Genomic DNA, 14,005 nt, shown 5'->3' with positions numbered 1-14,005 from the left:
CTGTCAAATCTGCGGCTAGTGTCCTGTCCATTTATGACTCGTTCTGAGAGAGCGTTTAGCAAAAAAAAGTAGGAGAGAATGTTGTTGACCAACATGTACTTACAGTCTGGCCAGGGCAGATTTCAGCTGAGTTTTCAACTGTCCTTAATGCATATTAACTTATTTCAGTAGTCATAGAATCATAAAATAACCAGATGCCTTAAACACCTCCAGGGAAGGTGACTCAACCACCTCCCTGGGCAGCCTCTGCCAGTGCCCAATGACCCTTTCTGTGAAAAATTTTTTCCTAATGTCCAGCCTAAACCTCCCCTGGTGGAGCTTGAGGCCATTCCCTCTTGTCCTGTCCCCTGTCACCCTCCTCTCTACGACCTCCTTTCAGGTAGTTGTAGAGAGCAATGAGGTCTCCCCTCAGCCTCCTCTTCTCAAGGCTAAACAACCCCAGCTCTCTCAGCTGTTCCTCATAAGGCCTGTTTGTGTTTACATTACTTGGAGAGAGAGAGTATAGGTTGTTGCTACCAGTTGTGCCCAAATTATTAGTTCCAAGTGGAGGGTCAGGAAATGTAATTTGGTGTTTCCATTTTTTTCCCAAGCCCTAAGTCAAAACTCTTTACTAAAATTACTTGGAAAGACTTGGAATGCTTGGAATCTTTCACAATCGATTACTTTTTCAGGAGCTACCTGCTGTACTGACAGCCCAGGTATGCCTGATTTTAGTTAATGAGCTAAAATTATCTTTTTTTGGAAGGAGCCAAAGTAAAAAGTGAACAACAACATGAGCGGTTTGTTTGCTGGACTCTGTCACATTGCTTGGCTTTCTTTCTATGAGAAATTGTAGAGACATTTTCAATTTAATCGAAGGTCTGCTTATAACAGACTGACAACCTGCTATCAACTTCCTATCATCCTTTTGCTGTCACCTGCTGACTCCTAACCCCTTTGTCTTTCCAGGTAATATGTTTTTATTTAAATTAGATTTAGGTAAAAGAATCAGCATGAAGATGAACCTCAAGCTAGTTTCAGTTTGATTTTTAAATCAGAAAACTAAGCTACGTGAGTATTTGAACTCACACATGCTTTAAGGTATAATCCTGTTAACTGGCTCTATTTAGTGTTATATAAAGATGACTTAGTCTTTTGCTGCTTTTTGCTTTCTGTATTGCTGACCCTGCTTAAAAGAGTAAAAGCCAAGTAATGCTTCTTCATTGGTGTGCCAATGAAACTAGGTCTCAGTACACTGAGCTTTATACTATTAATAGAAGTGGATAATGCTAAGGTTTATTTATGGTTTTTTGGACATAGCCTTAACGGCCTTAAGTAATAGAATTTCCAAAAGTGAATATGGTTCATTGTACTGGCAGCAGCATCAGATTTGTTTTTTTCAGTCATTCTGGTGTCATTCTGTAAATGATCTCTTGTGCAGTACCTGAACATTAAAAAATTGTTGGGTCTGTGTGTTTGGCTTTCTAAGTTAGCATTTCCAGGCATTCAATTGGTGTGTTTTTATTTCTCTAAGTGTTATGACTTATAGTGCCATGTTCCTAAAAGCATATTCTTCTGATTCATGAAAGTAATTTTCCTCATGTCTTGCTGAATAATACATGCTACTTTTTGCACTGCACTTTTACCTCACTGAACAATATAGCCTCACTCTTCCCTGCTAAATAGGCTGTGAATGTTTTGAGGGTCTGAAGTTGTTGAATTAGGTTAATAAGGTGCATTTGTTTTCCATTCTCTATTAACGTATTGGAAAATAAATGTTCTGTGCTAGCAGATAGATAAAAATAAATGGTTTTTTTGTACTTTGTGGTGAATTTATCAATTCGTGATAAAACTAGATTCTGTTAACCTAGCAAAAGAGTTTATCTAGACTTTATATCAATGCCTGAAGTAAAATCTATGGAACTTTTCTTTATGGATACAAATTATGTTGTGACTAAGTTTGTTTACTTAGTGTTAATACAACACTCCAGGACCATCAGACCTTTAAAAACCAGTAGTAACACAGGAGAATGCTGTTAAAGAGCTCTGTCTTTGCACTGCCCAGCTTGATAGGTCATTTCAGAGGGCTGTTTTAACTGAATCATGATGAAGAGGGGTTTAGACTGAAATTTAAAATATGCTTTTTTGAACTAGCATCATCCATGTCAAGCATAGATGGGCTCATAGTAAATAGAAGAGATAAATTGTTGGGCTGGGCCTGTATAGAGGGAAAGAGAAGCTGAGAGATCTTCTTGGTGTTTGAAGATTTGTGTTGAATTCCCATTAGCCCTTTATGCAGTTCTCTCTGAACTGAGGCACTCAAATGCATGAGGAATAATCTTTGTGTTGCTTTTATGTCTGGAATGTCCTTGCTAATGGAAAATTAAGAAGCATTGTACAATTTAATCTGTTACTTGGGAATATCTCTTACTCTTGCATTTCTAGGAGTATTACTCGGCATGAGTGTGAATAAGGCATTTGTGTGCATTGTACGTTCAAGTGTCCTGACAAGGTAAAATACATCATGTTCCAATAAAATGATAAAAGATACGACATGTTGGTTTTGACATAGAAGGAAGGTGAAATATGGAAACATTTTTATTCCTTTACTTAATTCCAAAATGTTTTGGCTTCTGGAAAGAATCCTACCTAGTTTCCAGCAGTGAGATGAATGCCAGTCTGCTTTTTGAGTTGTGACAAGTCCAATCAGTGATAGGGGAGAGTTGTCTGGCTGTAAAATCAGTGTAATTTTTAAACTAACTCACATCCTACTTTCAGGCCTACACTGGAGGGATATGGTGTGTGAAGAGTTGCATGTGTCCTCCCACCGAGTCAGGGATAGTTACAGAGTTTGGCATGAGCTGTGACTAGGCATTGGTGTGTCTTATGAATGGCTGTCACTTCTACTTCCTTTCTAAGTAACTTGTCTTCATGTAATATTTAAGTGACTCTTTCAATAGCCAAGAATTTGAATAACACTTTAAAATGATAAGGGAAATATTTTGGTTTTAACTTTAGTCTATGCCAGGTTTTATCATTTTGGCTTTTGGTAGCTCCTGAACATAATGCCTTCATTTTTCTAGTTAATAATGACTTAGTCTTTTATAACCAGTTCCACTATAAATGTCTGAGAAAACAGAAGTTGTCTTTCTTTAAGCCTCTTATTTCACTTTGCATTTTAAGTCATGACTACTCAGCTGTTCTGTGGTTAGTTTGAGTTCAATAGATTATCCTTCTAGATTTTTGATTTCCGCCTCCCCCCAGGAAGTAATGCATGTCACACAGACCTGTTTTATAAGCTTAACAGCACTATGTTTTCAGAGTATTGCAAGATTTTATATATATATATATATATATAATGTAACAATAATTTATGTTGAAAGTTTGATTTTCCCTGTGTGTTACACTTAAGGCAGTGGAATAATCATGTAGAAATAAACCAACAAAAGGAATGTTCGAGTGAATATTTTTAAGTTTGAAAACTAAAGATTTTATTTTAGATTTACTAGCCATGCCTGACTAGTGTGAAAAGATGATACCATATCTATATGACTAAACTGTTTTGTTGTCAAGAGCTGCACGTCTACATTCAGCTGCTTTGGAGAGGGACGTTTTGGCTATGTGAGCTACAGAACTGCTCCTAGTATTTGTTTGGTGTTAGTTTGCTAAGTGGCAGTCTGACAGCCACCTTTAGAGGCATATAATCAAGCACCAGTGCCCAGGAGCACTCTTGGGGCATAAATTTAATATACTAAACAGATGCAGCTGTTGAAGATGCAAAAAAGCTTCCTTCTAATATGCTTACTGGCAGTATATGTAAATGCATCATTAAAACATAAAGCAAAGGTTTTGAGTTTAAATTGATTATATGTTTAAATATTTAAATTATGCCAAACTTGACCTAATAATGATGTTCAAAGTGCTTATGCCTGGCTTCTCTATGTAGGACAAAGTGTTAGGAAAGTATTCTCCACTTGAGAAATATTTTTCATATGGTAGGTGGGAATTAGTAAGGCCGTTGACTAAGGGCTGAGCATTTGGTAATCCAAATCACTAAAAAAAAAAGTATAGAAAAAGACAACAACAGTAGTTTTGGTCACGTAAATACTCTTCAACAATGATTTGTACATTGTTTTGTTTGTTTGCAGTGAATTGGAAGCATAGTTTTGGGCAGGCTGTAGGTGTGGTGGGGTTTCATGATAAGAATATATGCGCGTTTTAGTTTGGCTCACCTACATTTTTGTGTTTGCAGGTACAGCTTATATTAAAGAGCAAGGGATCTGAGTTGACAGTGTGTGAGGTCTTTTCCTGGCAATCTAGGAGTCTTTATTCTTGTTTGTATCTGGAGAAATTGTCATTACAAGTATTTCAGAGAACAGTGTTTCACTTTGCTGCAAGTAAAATACTGAGTTATGGTGGGCTGAGTTATGAGATGTGCTCGTCATGTGTGTTAACATTTTAATTACTATTGATTTTTAGCAATGCTAAAATGAATAGCAACCACGTAAACACTTGCTAATTGTCTAATTTGGCTAAGAATATCTTAAGCTATTCTTTTTTTCTCAGTTTTAAAACTAAGAAGTCAGAATAGTATTCTTCATGGGTTCCCTTTTATCACCTTAAGGCAAAGTGCAATGCAAATAAGGCAGAATTTTGACAATTGACTTAGTTTTTTCAGTGGTCTTGAGATTGTACAGAGCAGTGTGAGACGTCGTGCACAGATGGCTATGCATGTGTTGATGATCAGTCGCATGATTAGTTAAGTCAGTGCATGACTCATCTTACTGCAGTAAGTGCATTACTGTGTGAACTGACATGATGACTTTTCCCCCTGTAGTGTGCTGGAGAAGAGAATTGGGTGGACAGTCGGACTATTTATGTTGGGCATCGTGAGCCACCTCCAGGCACTGAAGCATACATTCCACAGAGATTTCCAGATAACCGAATAGTCTCATCAAAGGTAGTAGTATTTTCTTTCATTCATTTACATAAATCAGCTTAAATTATTCTGTGTGCTCATTTTCTTCAATATTTTCTTCCTATACGTTTCTCCTTTACTGTGACTGACAAGGGTAAAATGAAGGTGCATCAAGTTTCTTCTGCAAAAAAAACTAATTGCCAGATTGCATCTAACATGAACAGGAATAGAATGACTGTTCCAATGCTTTTTGTAGTACACAGTAATATCTTGAGTGGTACTGTGCTTTTCCACAAAGGAGTGAGGAAGTGGTTCTCATTTGGGGCAACCCTGGGACAAAGATAATCATCTCAAGGGAAGATGGCATCCTTTGTAATCTAAAGCAATACCTCAAAGTATGAGACACAGTATGATGAATGTAAGTGATCAAAAAATGAAGGTAGCTATTACCACAATAACAGTGCCATTCCATTCAGAAGCTCATGTTGACAAAACCCCATAGAAATAATATTCTTTTATATATATGTTCAAGTGAATCATTCTTAAACACCTGGTATTGATACACTTGTGCCCTTTAGAAACCTTCCAGTTGTCCGTCCCTCACTTTAAATAGCAAATTTTTCCATAAGCTTCAGCGGCTTTCTGAGTGCAGCTGGATTGTTGGTGTTCTCCACCTGTATAGACTGACTGGTTTGCTTTAGCCAAAGATTCATACTGCAATGTCATGGAAAAATGAACATTTGCAGCTTATTTTTTAGGCTTTTGTTGTGCTTAGATTTTAATCTTCATGAGCATGCACCTTCAACCAATTATGAAGTAATGAGTTTAAAAGAATAGCTCCTTTTACTGAGAAAAAATTTTTGAACAGTGGTCTAGCTCTGCAGGCTCCTTTTAAGACCCTTAGTAACATTGTGATCTTATGGAACCAAGTGCTTACCTTCGTGGATCTGAACACTTGCCATCCATTTATATAATGGCAAAGCTACAATAAACCCAGATTTCTTTCAAATTGTTGGTTTTTTTAATGTGAAATTCTGTATACTACTCCTTTCACTATTTTTACTACCTTCTCTCTGTGCTTCGTATATACAGCGCAGTAACTAGGCATTTTTAATTGGAACGTTGAAAAGGTAATGCAGTAAATAATCCAAATGGAATACTGTCATAGTAGTACAGTGGGATATCCTGTGCTCTGCACATTTATTAGTATTGCCTTTTGGATTATTGAGGAGTAAATATATTTTATTCAAATCTTTGTACTCCTGTAACACTTCCTAATTTTTCATCTCTCACATCGCACCTGGGGCCTATGTGAATAAAGCCATAAAAGTTACTGCTGATAGTTTTTGAAATAAAAGTGTCCTACTCAACTCTGCAAGATGTTTAACAGCTTTCTGTGGTGATTAAATTAGTGGAAGTTTCAATTTACTGTGCTTTGAAGCATGAGGAGATTTTTTCAGTATTACTTAAACATGGATGGAGCTGTGGGTCCCTGCCAGCAATTGGTGAATATCTATGATTTCAGCTAGTTCATGAAAGACTTCACTATGTTCTTATTTGGATGTTCGGTTAAATGATTTGAGTATTAAACACTTAAGTTGTGAAGTGTATCTTTTAAGTATTCCATAAACAAAAGATTATTAGTAGAAATAGTTTGGTATATATACGGTGTTTCTCAGTTTTGTGTATTGATTGAACTTTTCACACTTAAAATCTAAGTTCTTTGTGAAAGTTAACACAGTGGTGATATTTCAGGAGGGAACCATGTTTCCATAAATGCTTTATAATAGCAAATGGATCCTTAGGCTGCTGATAGCTTACTTTATATGAGAACTTTTCATGCTGTCTTGTTTGTGTTGTTCCTGTCAAGTAAACTCTCCTATTCACATGTTCTATCCCAAACCACCTGGGCAAAGCACCGTTGTGACTTTACTTATGTTCCTTCTGGTTTTGTAGCTAGCTAGCTCTTAACCTTGCACTTGGTCCTTGTCACTTGCTCCCTTATGAATGCTCTAGAGGGGGATCCGCCACTGCTCAGGAAACAGACATAAGCTTTCTGAAAACTTATCAGCTGCACAAAATTAAGATGGGAAATCCATTATTTTTAGTATGCAAGCACGCTGTGTAACTAGTTCAACCATGAAGGATATTTCCTTTGTCTTTAATCAGTAAGACAGACAGTAACTATCAGCTGTGCTTTTATAGGTCTTTAGTGCTTATGTAAGAAAGTATATGATTGCTTTTCAAGGATGAGGAGCCCTCAACTTCCAAGTGCAGATTTTACCCATTTTACTAAGTAAATTTCTAAAACGGGTAGTTTTAAACCATGAGGAAACATCATCAATTAGACTATCTGTTTGCTGCTGTACTAAAAAATGTCCTGTCATAAAGCCCTGGAAAAAAGATGAAAACTTGAAATGCCTAGGAAAGTCGAAGGTTCATTTTATTTCTTTCCAAAGGTAAACCTTACTGTGCTTCCACCAGAGTTTTGCTGGTGCCAGCAAGATGATAATTTGATTCCAGCACAGAGGGTTATTGTATATTGCAGTGTCACTGTGGAATGTGGTTAATGCTCTATCTGCTTAATGACAACATATTCCTGGTGGTGAAAAATTATATCTAGACAGACCTTGGCCAGACAGAAATGCTCTTTTGATTTGATGTGTTAATTCAATTGATTGATTTTAACAATACTTTACAAAGAGGCTGTGTTGAAATATTAGAAGGCAAAAATTAGTCTCTTGGCCTTGTGTGTGCAGTTTGTGTTCTAGAGACAGTGACCTTTCAAAGGTGGATCCTTATGTTGATGTAACTTCTAGCTGCTTCAGCTGCCTAGGCTGTTAACCTTTTTATTAATTGTATGTCCTTGATTGTGTTTACCATGTGACAGTGATGCAGCATGGCAAAATATCAGCTGATAGAAAATCTTAAATGTTTCAAATGAGACGAAAGAATAAGTAATCAAATTGGCAGGGAGGTTGCTGGCTTTCTTCTTTAAAAAATTATTCACATTTTGAAACTCTTTACTGGTTAGTAGAACTGCTATGTCAAAAGCAAAAAACTCTGTAGTAGCAGTGGTTAACAGAACTTGGGAGGAAACAACATTTTTCTGAAACAGGATAACAATTTTTTAAATTTTTTTAAAGATTGATTGCAAAATAGCTTATTAATATGGAACTTCCTTAAGCTCCAAGCTTTATATTTTACCCAAGCTTCATATTTTTATGCCAGGAATGCCCATTTAGCATACTGACTAGGATACTTGTACACATATAATGGTACATGGATGCACCTGACCAACTAAGAATTACTGGAGGTAATTTTTTATTTAATAAGGCTTTAATAGATTTCTACTCTGTGAATTTAAGTACTTTTTGAGCCAATGTAAATTTTCAGAATACATAGTTAAGGCACAGTTAAACCGGAGAATGTTTTGCAAAGAGAAGCTGTGAACCTTTATTTGAAACTCGTAATTTCAGTTCATTTTCCAAGTCCTTACATCTGAAAACAACAGTTATCCTCTGATAATGTTCTTGATTCTGTTAGTCATATTCCACCTTACTCTTTCCAGGCTGAATAACCTTAGTCTGCTCAATAATTGCTTATAGGAGAGGTAGTTAATATCTCCTCTTGGATTGATGTGTACTTTTTCCCAAGCTAGCTGTAGAATTTTTAAGATGGAGAAATGCACAGAGCATTTAATGTAAACGTAAGCTATGGATTTATACAGTGGTTTAGTGATGATCCTGGTTCTTTATTCATTTGTTAATAGCTTCTAACATATAAATTCCTTTGCCTGACATTGATCAGATATCTTTATAGAACTGCTAAGCTTCAAGGGTCTCATCCATTTTTAGACCAAGTAAGGATTTGCATCTTCTGTTGTACTTGAATTAATTTACTAAAGATTAATTGGATGTGTACTTTTCTCTTGAACAGAGGGAAAAGTCATATAGAAAGTAAAATCTTTGAGTCAACATTATGGAGTTATGTAAGAACATGGTTTATTAAAGCTGCTATCTGCTTTTGACGGACAACCTAAAGAATGAACCACAATAAAGAACTAAAGATTTCAGAAACTACAGGATAGGAATTGCCTATTGAATGAGAGATCGAAGACTCCCTGGTGTGTCAGACAGCTGACTAGCTTAGAAACCCCAGAAACATTCTGCAGGAGGAGTGTTATTTCTTCCATGCCACCTGTAGGGAAAACTCTGTTAGAGAGACTTAGTCTTTTATACTTCTTTTCAGTCTATAGGGAAGTGGTGAAGTTAGCATCCCTGGAGCTGTTCAAAAAAAATGTAATGCTTCAGGACATGGTTTAAGTAGGCATGTTGATATTGTGTTGATAGTTGGACTTGTGATCTTAAAGGTCTTTTCCAACCTTAACTCTATTATGATAATCAATACACAGCATTTTGCCTTTATGATCTTGCCTAGCTGCAGACTTGTACTGTCGTATTTTCACTAAGAGGAATTTTTACAGCTACAAAAAACACTGGAGCCTGGGTCACCAGCAACTGGAAGCAGTGGGCCCAGGCTCCCAGAAGAGGATATTCGAAGAGCAGCAGAACGTGACTTTTAAGTGAAATGCAAGATTGAATCTACAGTGGATGCAGAACTGTTACTTGGAGAACTTGCCCTGAAGTGAAGACATTTAATTTGAATTAATTTATGATGTGAAATTGTGAAATGCTGACTTTTGTCTGTCGCAGTATTCCCTGTGCTTCCTATAAAGTAGTAAGGTGAACTTAGCTGGGAGAGCAGTACCGTTATTAACCCCTGCTTTGAAATGCTGTACAAATATATTCATGGACTGAGAGGCCTTCTGCTTTTGTTTCACAAATGATACTGTCTTCTGTTCCATGCTTGTTTCCTTGGGATTTCTCATCAAATACTGATCTGATCATTGATTTTTATGAGAATGGCCTGGAACAATAATGCTGCATGTTGAGAATCCCATAAATTGCAAGGGAAACCTTAGCTACCTTCAGTGCTAATCTGATTGATGGTGAGTCATCGCAATTACAATGACTAATAGTTAAATAAAGTTAAGTAATTCTGACATGTTTCAGTGGATGTTGTTGAAATGTTCCTTTCTTCCACTATAAATTCATGCCCTTGTGCTATACGTCTTTCCTGCAGCACTCACTCTTAGTGTCATTATAAAAACACAGAGACTGGGGGGAACTTTGATTTCTGATTTTGTTGCTGCACTTAGAAGGAATATTAATGCCGAAGCTTAAGGACATATTAAAATGCATCCACCAAGAGCAGCTGTAACAAAGAGCTCCCAGCTTGTGCCCAGGTAATCCCATGACTTACAGCTGTACTGGCTGAAGCAGAAGGTCAGATCTAGTGCTGCAAGCTTTAAATAGTCAGAGGCAGGAACTGTTAGCAGTGAAGAGTAAAGGGGCTTGATGGGCACTCAGTCTCAAATGCTTCAGAATCAAATGGACTCTTGTCTGGTGCCAGCTCAGAAATAGCAATAGTGCTTGATGGGATGGGAATGCATGAGCGTGCAATTTTCCTTCCAGGCACAATAATACAATTTCCTTCTGTGGAAAACTGCCAGTGCCTAGAGAGAGCAAGGAAGAGCTATTAGCTCTTGGTGATCCTGCTTGGGGTGGGATTTCCAGGGCAATGGCTTTCTGCAACCTTCCCTGTATTCCTAGGAGAAGCCATCTATCATTTCCCTGACCATCCCCTGCTAATTAGTGATTTTTTCTTCTCTTCTGGTACTGCTTCTACCAGAGCCTTTAAGCTAGGATTTTTACGTCAGCATGGAATCTGCATGCAGTGAGAGAGAAATGTAAGAAAGAAATGGAATCAAGCAGGTCCAAAAGCAACCAACAGGAGGGGAAGTATGTGTGTGTTACTTGATATGCACATGAAGTGAAGCTGACTTGCTCTCAAGTGCACTCTCATACTTCTGTTTTCCTAATGCTCTCTGTGATTTCTGTCTTTAGTCAGTTATCTTTGCTGTGAAGTTGGGGTTTTTAAATTGTAATTAGATAATTTTCCAGGTGCTGGGATATGTCTTTGTCAGAGGAGTACCTGGAGACATACCCTTAGTTGATAAGATTTGAGAGATGCTCAACAAGCATTACTAAAGATAGGCTTCTTTATTTGTCCTGTTATACTAGCAACTACTTTTAAGGAGCAATATGACAAAATATGTATACTTGTTCATTCAAGTGTGTAGGCATCATTTTAACTCATTGCCCAAAAGCAGTTTCATTTTGGCATTCTCTGAGCATACAGGTGGCTTTTAGTTGGATGCAAAAGCCATATATATGACAGAGCTTACATTGATCCCTGTGATGTGAACCACCCTGCATCATGTGGTGTGGAGAAGCGGGTCTCTTCCTCAGTTAAGTGATAAATACTGTACGGGTGGCCTGCATTTTTATACTTTGATTAAAATACAGTTTATTGTATAGTTCTACATTGATTCAAAATCATCCTCAATATTGAAAAATACTTATCAAAATTTAACGGATATTACTAGTCAAACTTTATTGAGTTGTGTATAAGTATAGAAGTCTGAAGTATTTTGCTTTGCGAAGTTAGAGTTGAGACTCATTTAAAACATGTAAGATCATGGATCAGTTCTGCTACAAACTTCCTGTGTGGTTTTAGGCAAGTCATGTGAGTGAGACAAGCCTTGCTCTTAATTCACCTCTTAGTGTTTCAGGTAATTATTCATTTCCTTTTTTCACAGTCATTACTCTAGTTTTCTCTGCTAGTTCTCTACTCTATAAGACTTTGACAAATTGTTTAAAAAGAAAGTAACTTTTTTATAAATTAATTTCAAAGTAGATTTCAAGCTTTTGATCAGACCTTTTCGGCTACTCTGTTGTAAAGGGATAACTAATACCTTTATAATATATGTGGTACTTAGGTTGTTTTAATGTATGTAAAATGTTATGTGTATTTATAGATATATACATGTAAAGGTACAGTTAAATTGTTAAGGAGCTTTAAGAATGTATTGCTTATCAGTAATTGATAGGTGCTATAAAAGTGTGTATATTAAAATATGAAGTCACTACAGGTATGCTCAAGTGTTGTGTATGTTTCCTGATCTTTAGATGTGGTAGGGACATGATTTAGTGGTGAACTTGACAGTGTTAGGTTTGTGGTTGCACTTGATGACCTTAACAGTATTTTCCAACCTAAATGACTCTGTGATCTGTTAAAAGAAAAACATTGAAGAACTTGAAAAAGCAACCACAAGATTATTGTTCAGCTTTTATCTGTTCTTCCCTGAATTTATTGTTCTCAAGATGGATTCTATTTTGCAGAAGGCATGAGAATTAGCATAGCAAGATGTTTCCAAGCCATTGGTGAAGTAACGTAGTGGATTTTTATTTGCCAGAATAGTTTCAAGCACTTACAAGAAGTCAGAGGTTGAGGGAGAGGAGTGAAATCAGAGCAGGTTAGAAGAGAGGTTGTGAGTAAAACAAATAAGCGTTAAGAAACTGAGATGTTGACAGAACTCAGTAATGCAATATGGAGTGCTTTTTTCTTAAAACTCTAGCTTTTGATTTCAAGTGATTACTTAAACTCTCCTTTTACTTAAGAAAATATCTAGCTCTCAGGATGGAAAGAGGTGTTTGAAATGTGAGCCAGAATTCTGACCTACAGATATCAAATGAAAAGGTCAAAATACAGGATGGGAAAATAATTAAACCATTGTTAAGAAGATGCTGTTTTCCTTTTTTTTAATTTATGGGACTGGCTCTAATATGAAGGTGTTGGAGCTAGTAGCAACACAGTACTCACAAAGAGGATGCAAGAACTGTTGAGATGGAGCAGGGACGTGAGTAGGAATACTGTAGAGGTGCACTTAAGTTGTCCAAGCCCATGATTATAGAAATACACGAGCACTACAGGTGCTATTACAATTATGAATAGGAAGAAAATCTACTTAAAATATGCCATTTTGACTGCAGACAGACTGATTTTTACTGTTACTTGCACAGTGCTTCAGATGCATCTTTTCGCACAATGTGCTCATCTCTTGGATGAGCTGTGTGACCTGTTGCCTTCTGTATGCAAAAGACATCTGTGTGCAGCAATTGAATATCAGTTAAGCCTTCAACAGTTTAAAAGCTTCAAGTGTGTAACTCTTTCGATAACCTTATTTCTGTTAAGTAAGTTACAGAGAAAAAAGGTAGTTAAATAAACTGGTTTTGAGAGTCTACAAAGAGCATGGCCAGAAATTATCTGAAGAAAAGATATTATAGTAAGTATTTATCTGGGCAGAGTAATCTGATGTATTTAATATCTTTTTTTTTTTAATGTCTTTTCTTTAAAGCTTTTTATTTTGTTCCTGCGTTGCTAGGATAGAGAAACTGCCTTGAATGCAGTCATGAGAAAAATCTTGTTCTGAGTGGCAGCCACTCTGTTATTTCTCCTGGGAGTGATTATGGTGGTTAAACACTAATCATCCTCTAGATGATCCACATAGATTTTTCTCTGAGCTATTGATGGCTGAGGCAGGGGAAGGTCTGTGTAGACATCTTAGTGGTCTGTCTTTCTTATCTAAACTCCTTCAAAAATTTTTACTTCTCCTTTGAAGGAGAATGGGCAGAATAAACATGTACTTTATATGTCTGAAAGCCAGAGCAGTGAAGTGCTAGAAGTCTGTCAGCTTGATTGAAAGTAACGTTTTAACAAGTTCCGTATGTTAAAGCAGCACCCATTTTAAGTAACACCTTTCAGACTACGGAAGTTATCTGCTCCCAGGCTGTTGAGGTTGGAGTTGTTGACCAAAAGTGGAGCTGCAGGGAAGACTACTGCTTGACAAGGAAAGCAGTGAACTGAGGTTAGAATATGAGGAGGATCAGGTATTAAGAGTAAAGACACAATCTTTTATAGACTGTTTTAACTAATTTACTTGACATTCTCACTCAGGTGTTTTAAATATGTAGTCTCACAACAATTTACTTGGCCACACCCTTAGTCAAGTAAACCCTTAGGAGATTTAAACAGGAAGCAATTGCTAAAGCTATTACATTTTTATACTTTATGAATGGTCATTTGGGAAGCTTGTATACATTGTTAAACTTTTAATGGTCAAAAACACCCTTTAACATAGAA

The 14,005-nt window shown here is 36.7% G+C and overlaps 1 protein-coding gene across 10 annotated transcripts in view; it reads left to right on the top strand.

Moving 5' to 3' along the window:
- Window positions 1-14,005, top strand: part of ATP11A (ATPase phospholipid transporting 11A) — a 117,651-nt gene that overhangs the window by 52,424 nt on the left and 51,222 nt on the right. For all 10 annotated transcript variants that reach the window (XR_011339190.1, XM_069877891.1, XM_069877882.1 and 7 more), the window contains exon 2: window positions 4,817-4,939. Coding sequence is in view for 9 of the 10 variants with exons in the window: in XM_069877891.1 (XP_069733992.1) it covers window positions 4,817-4,939 (123 nt within the window). In the remaining variant the exon portion in view is untranslated. The remainder of the gene's footprint in view (window positions 1-4,816; window positions 4,940-14,005) is intronic.

This window comes from Phaenicophaeus curvirostris, chromosome 1 (assembly GCF_032191515.1).
Source record: "Phaenicophaeus curvirostris isolate KB17595 chromosome 1, BPBGC_Pcur_1.0, whole genome shotgun sequence".
In the NCBI taxonomy this organism is placed as follows: domain Eukaryota; kingdom Metazoa; phylum Chordata; class Aves; order Cuculiformes; family Cuculidae; genus Phaenicophaeus; species Phaenicophaeus curvirostris.
The sequence above is the reverse complement of the archived record's forward strand: the minus strand, read 5'-3'. Positions and strand labels throughout refer to the sequence as shown.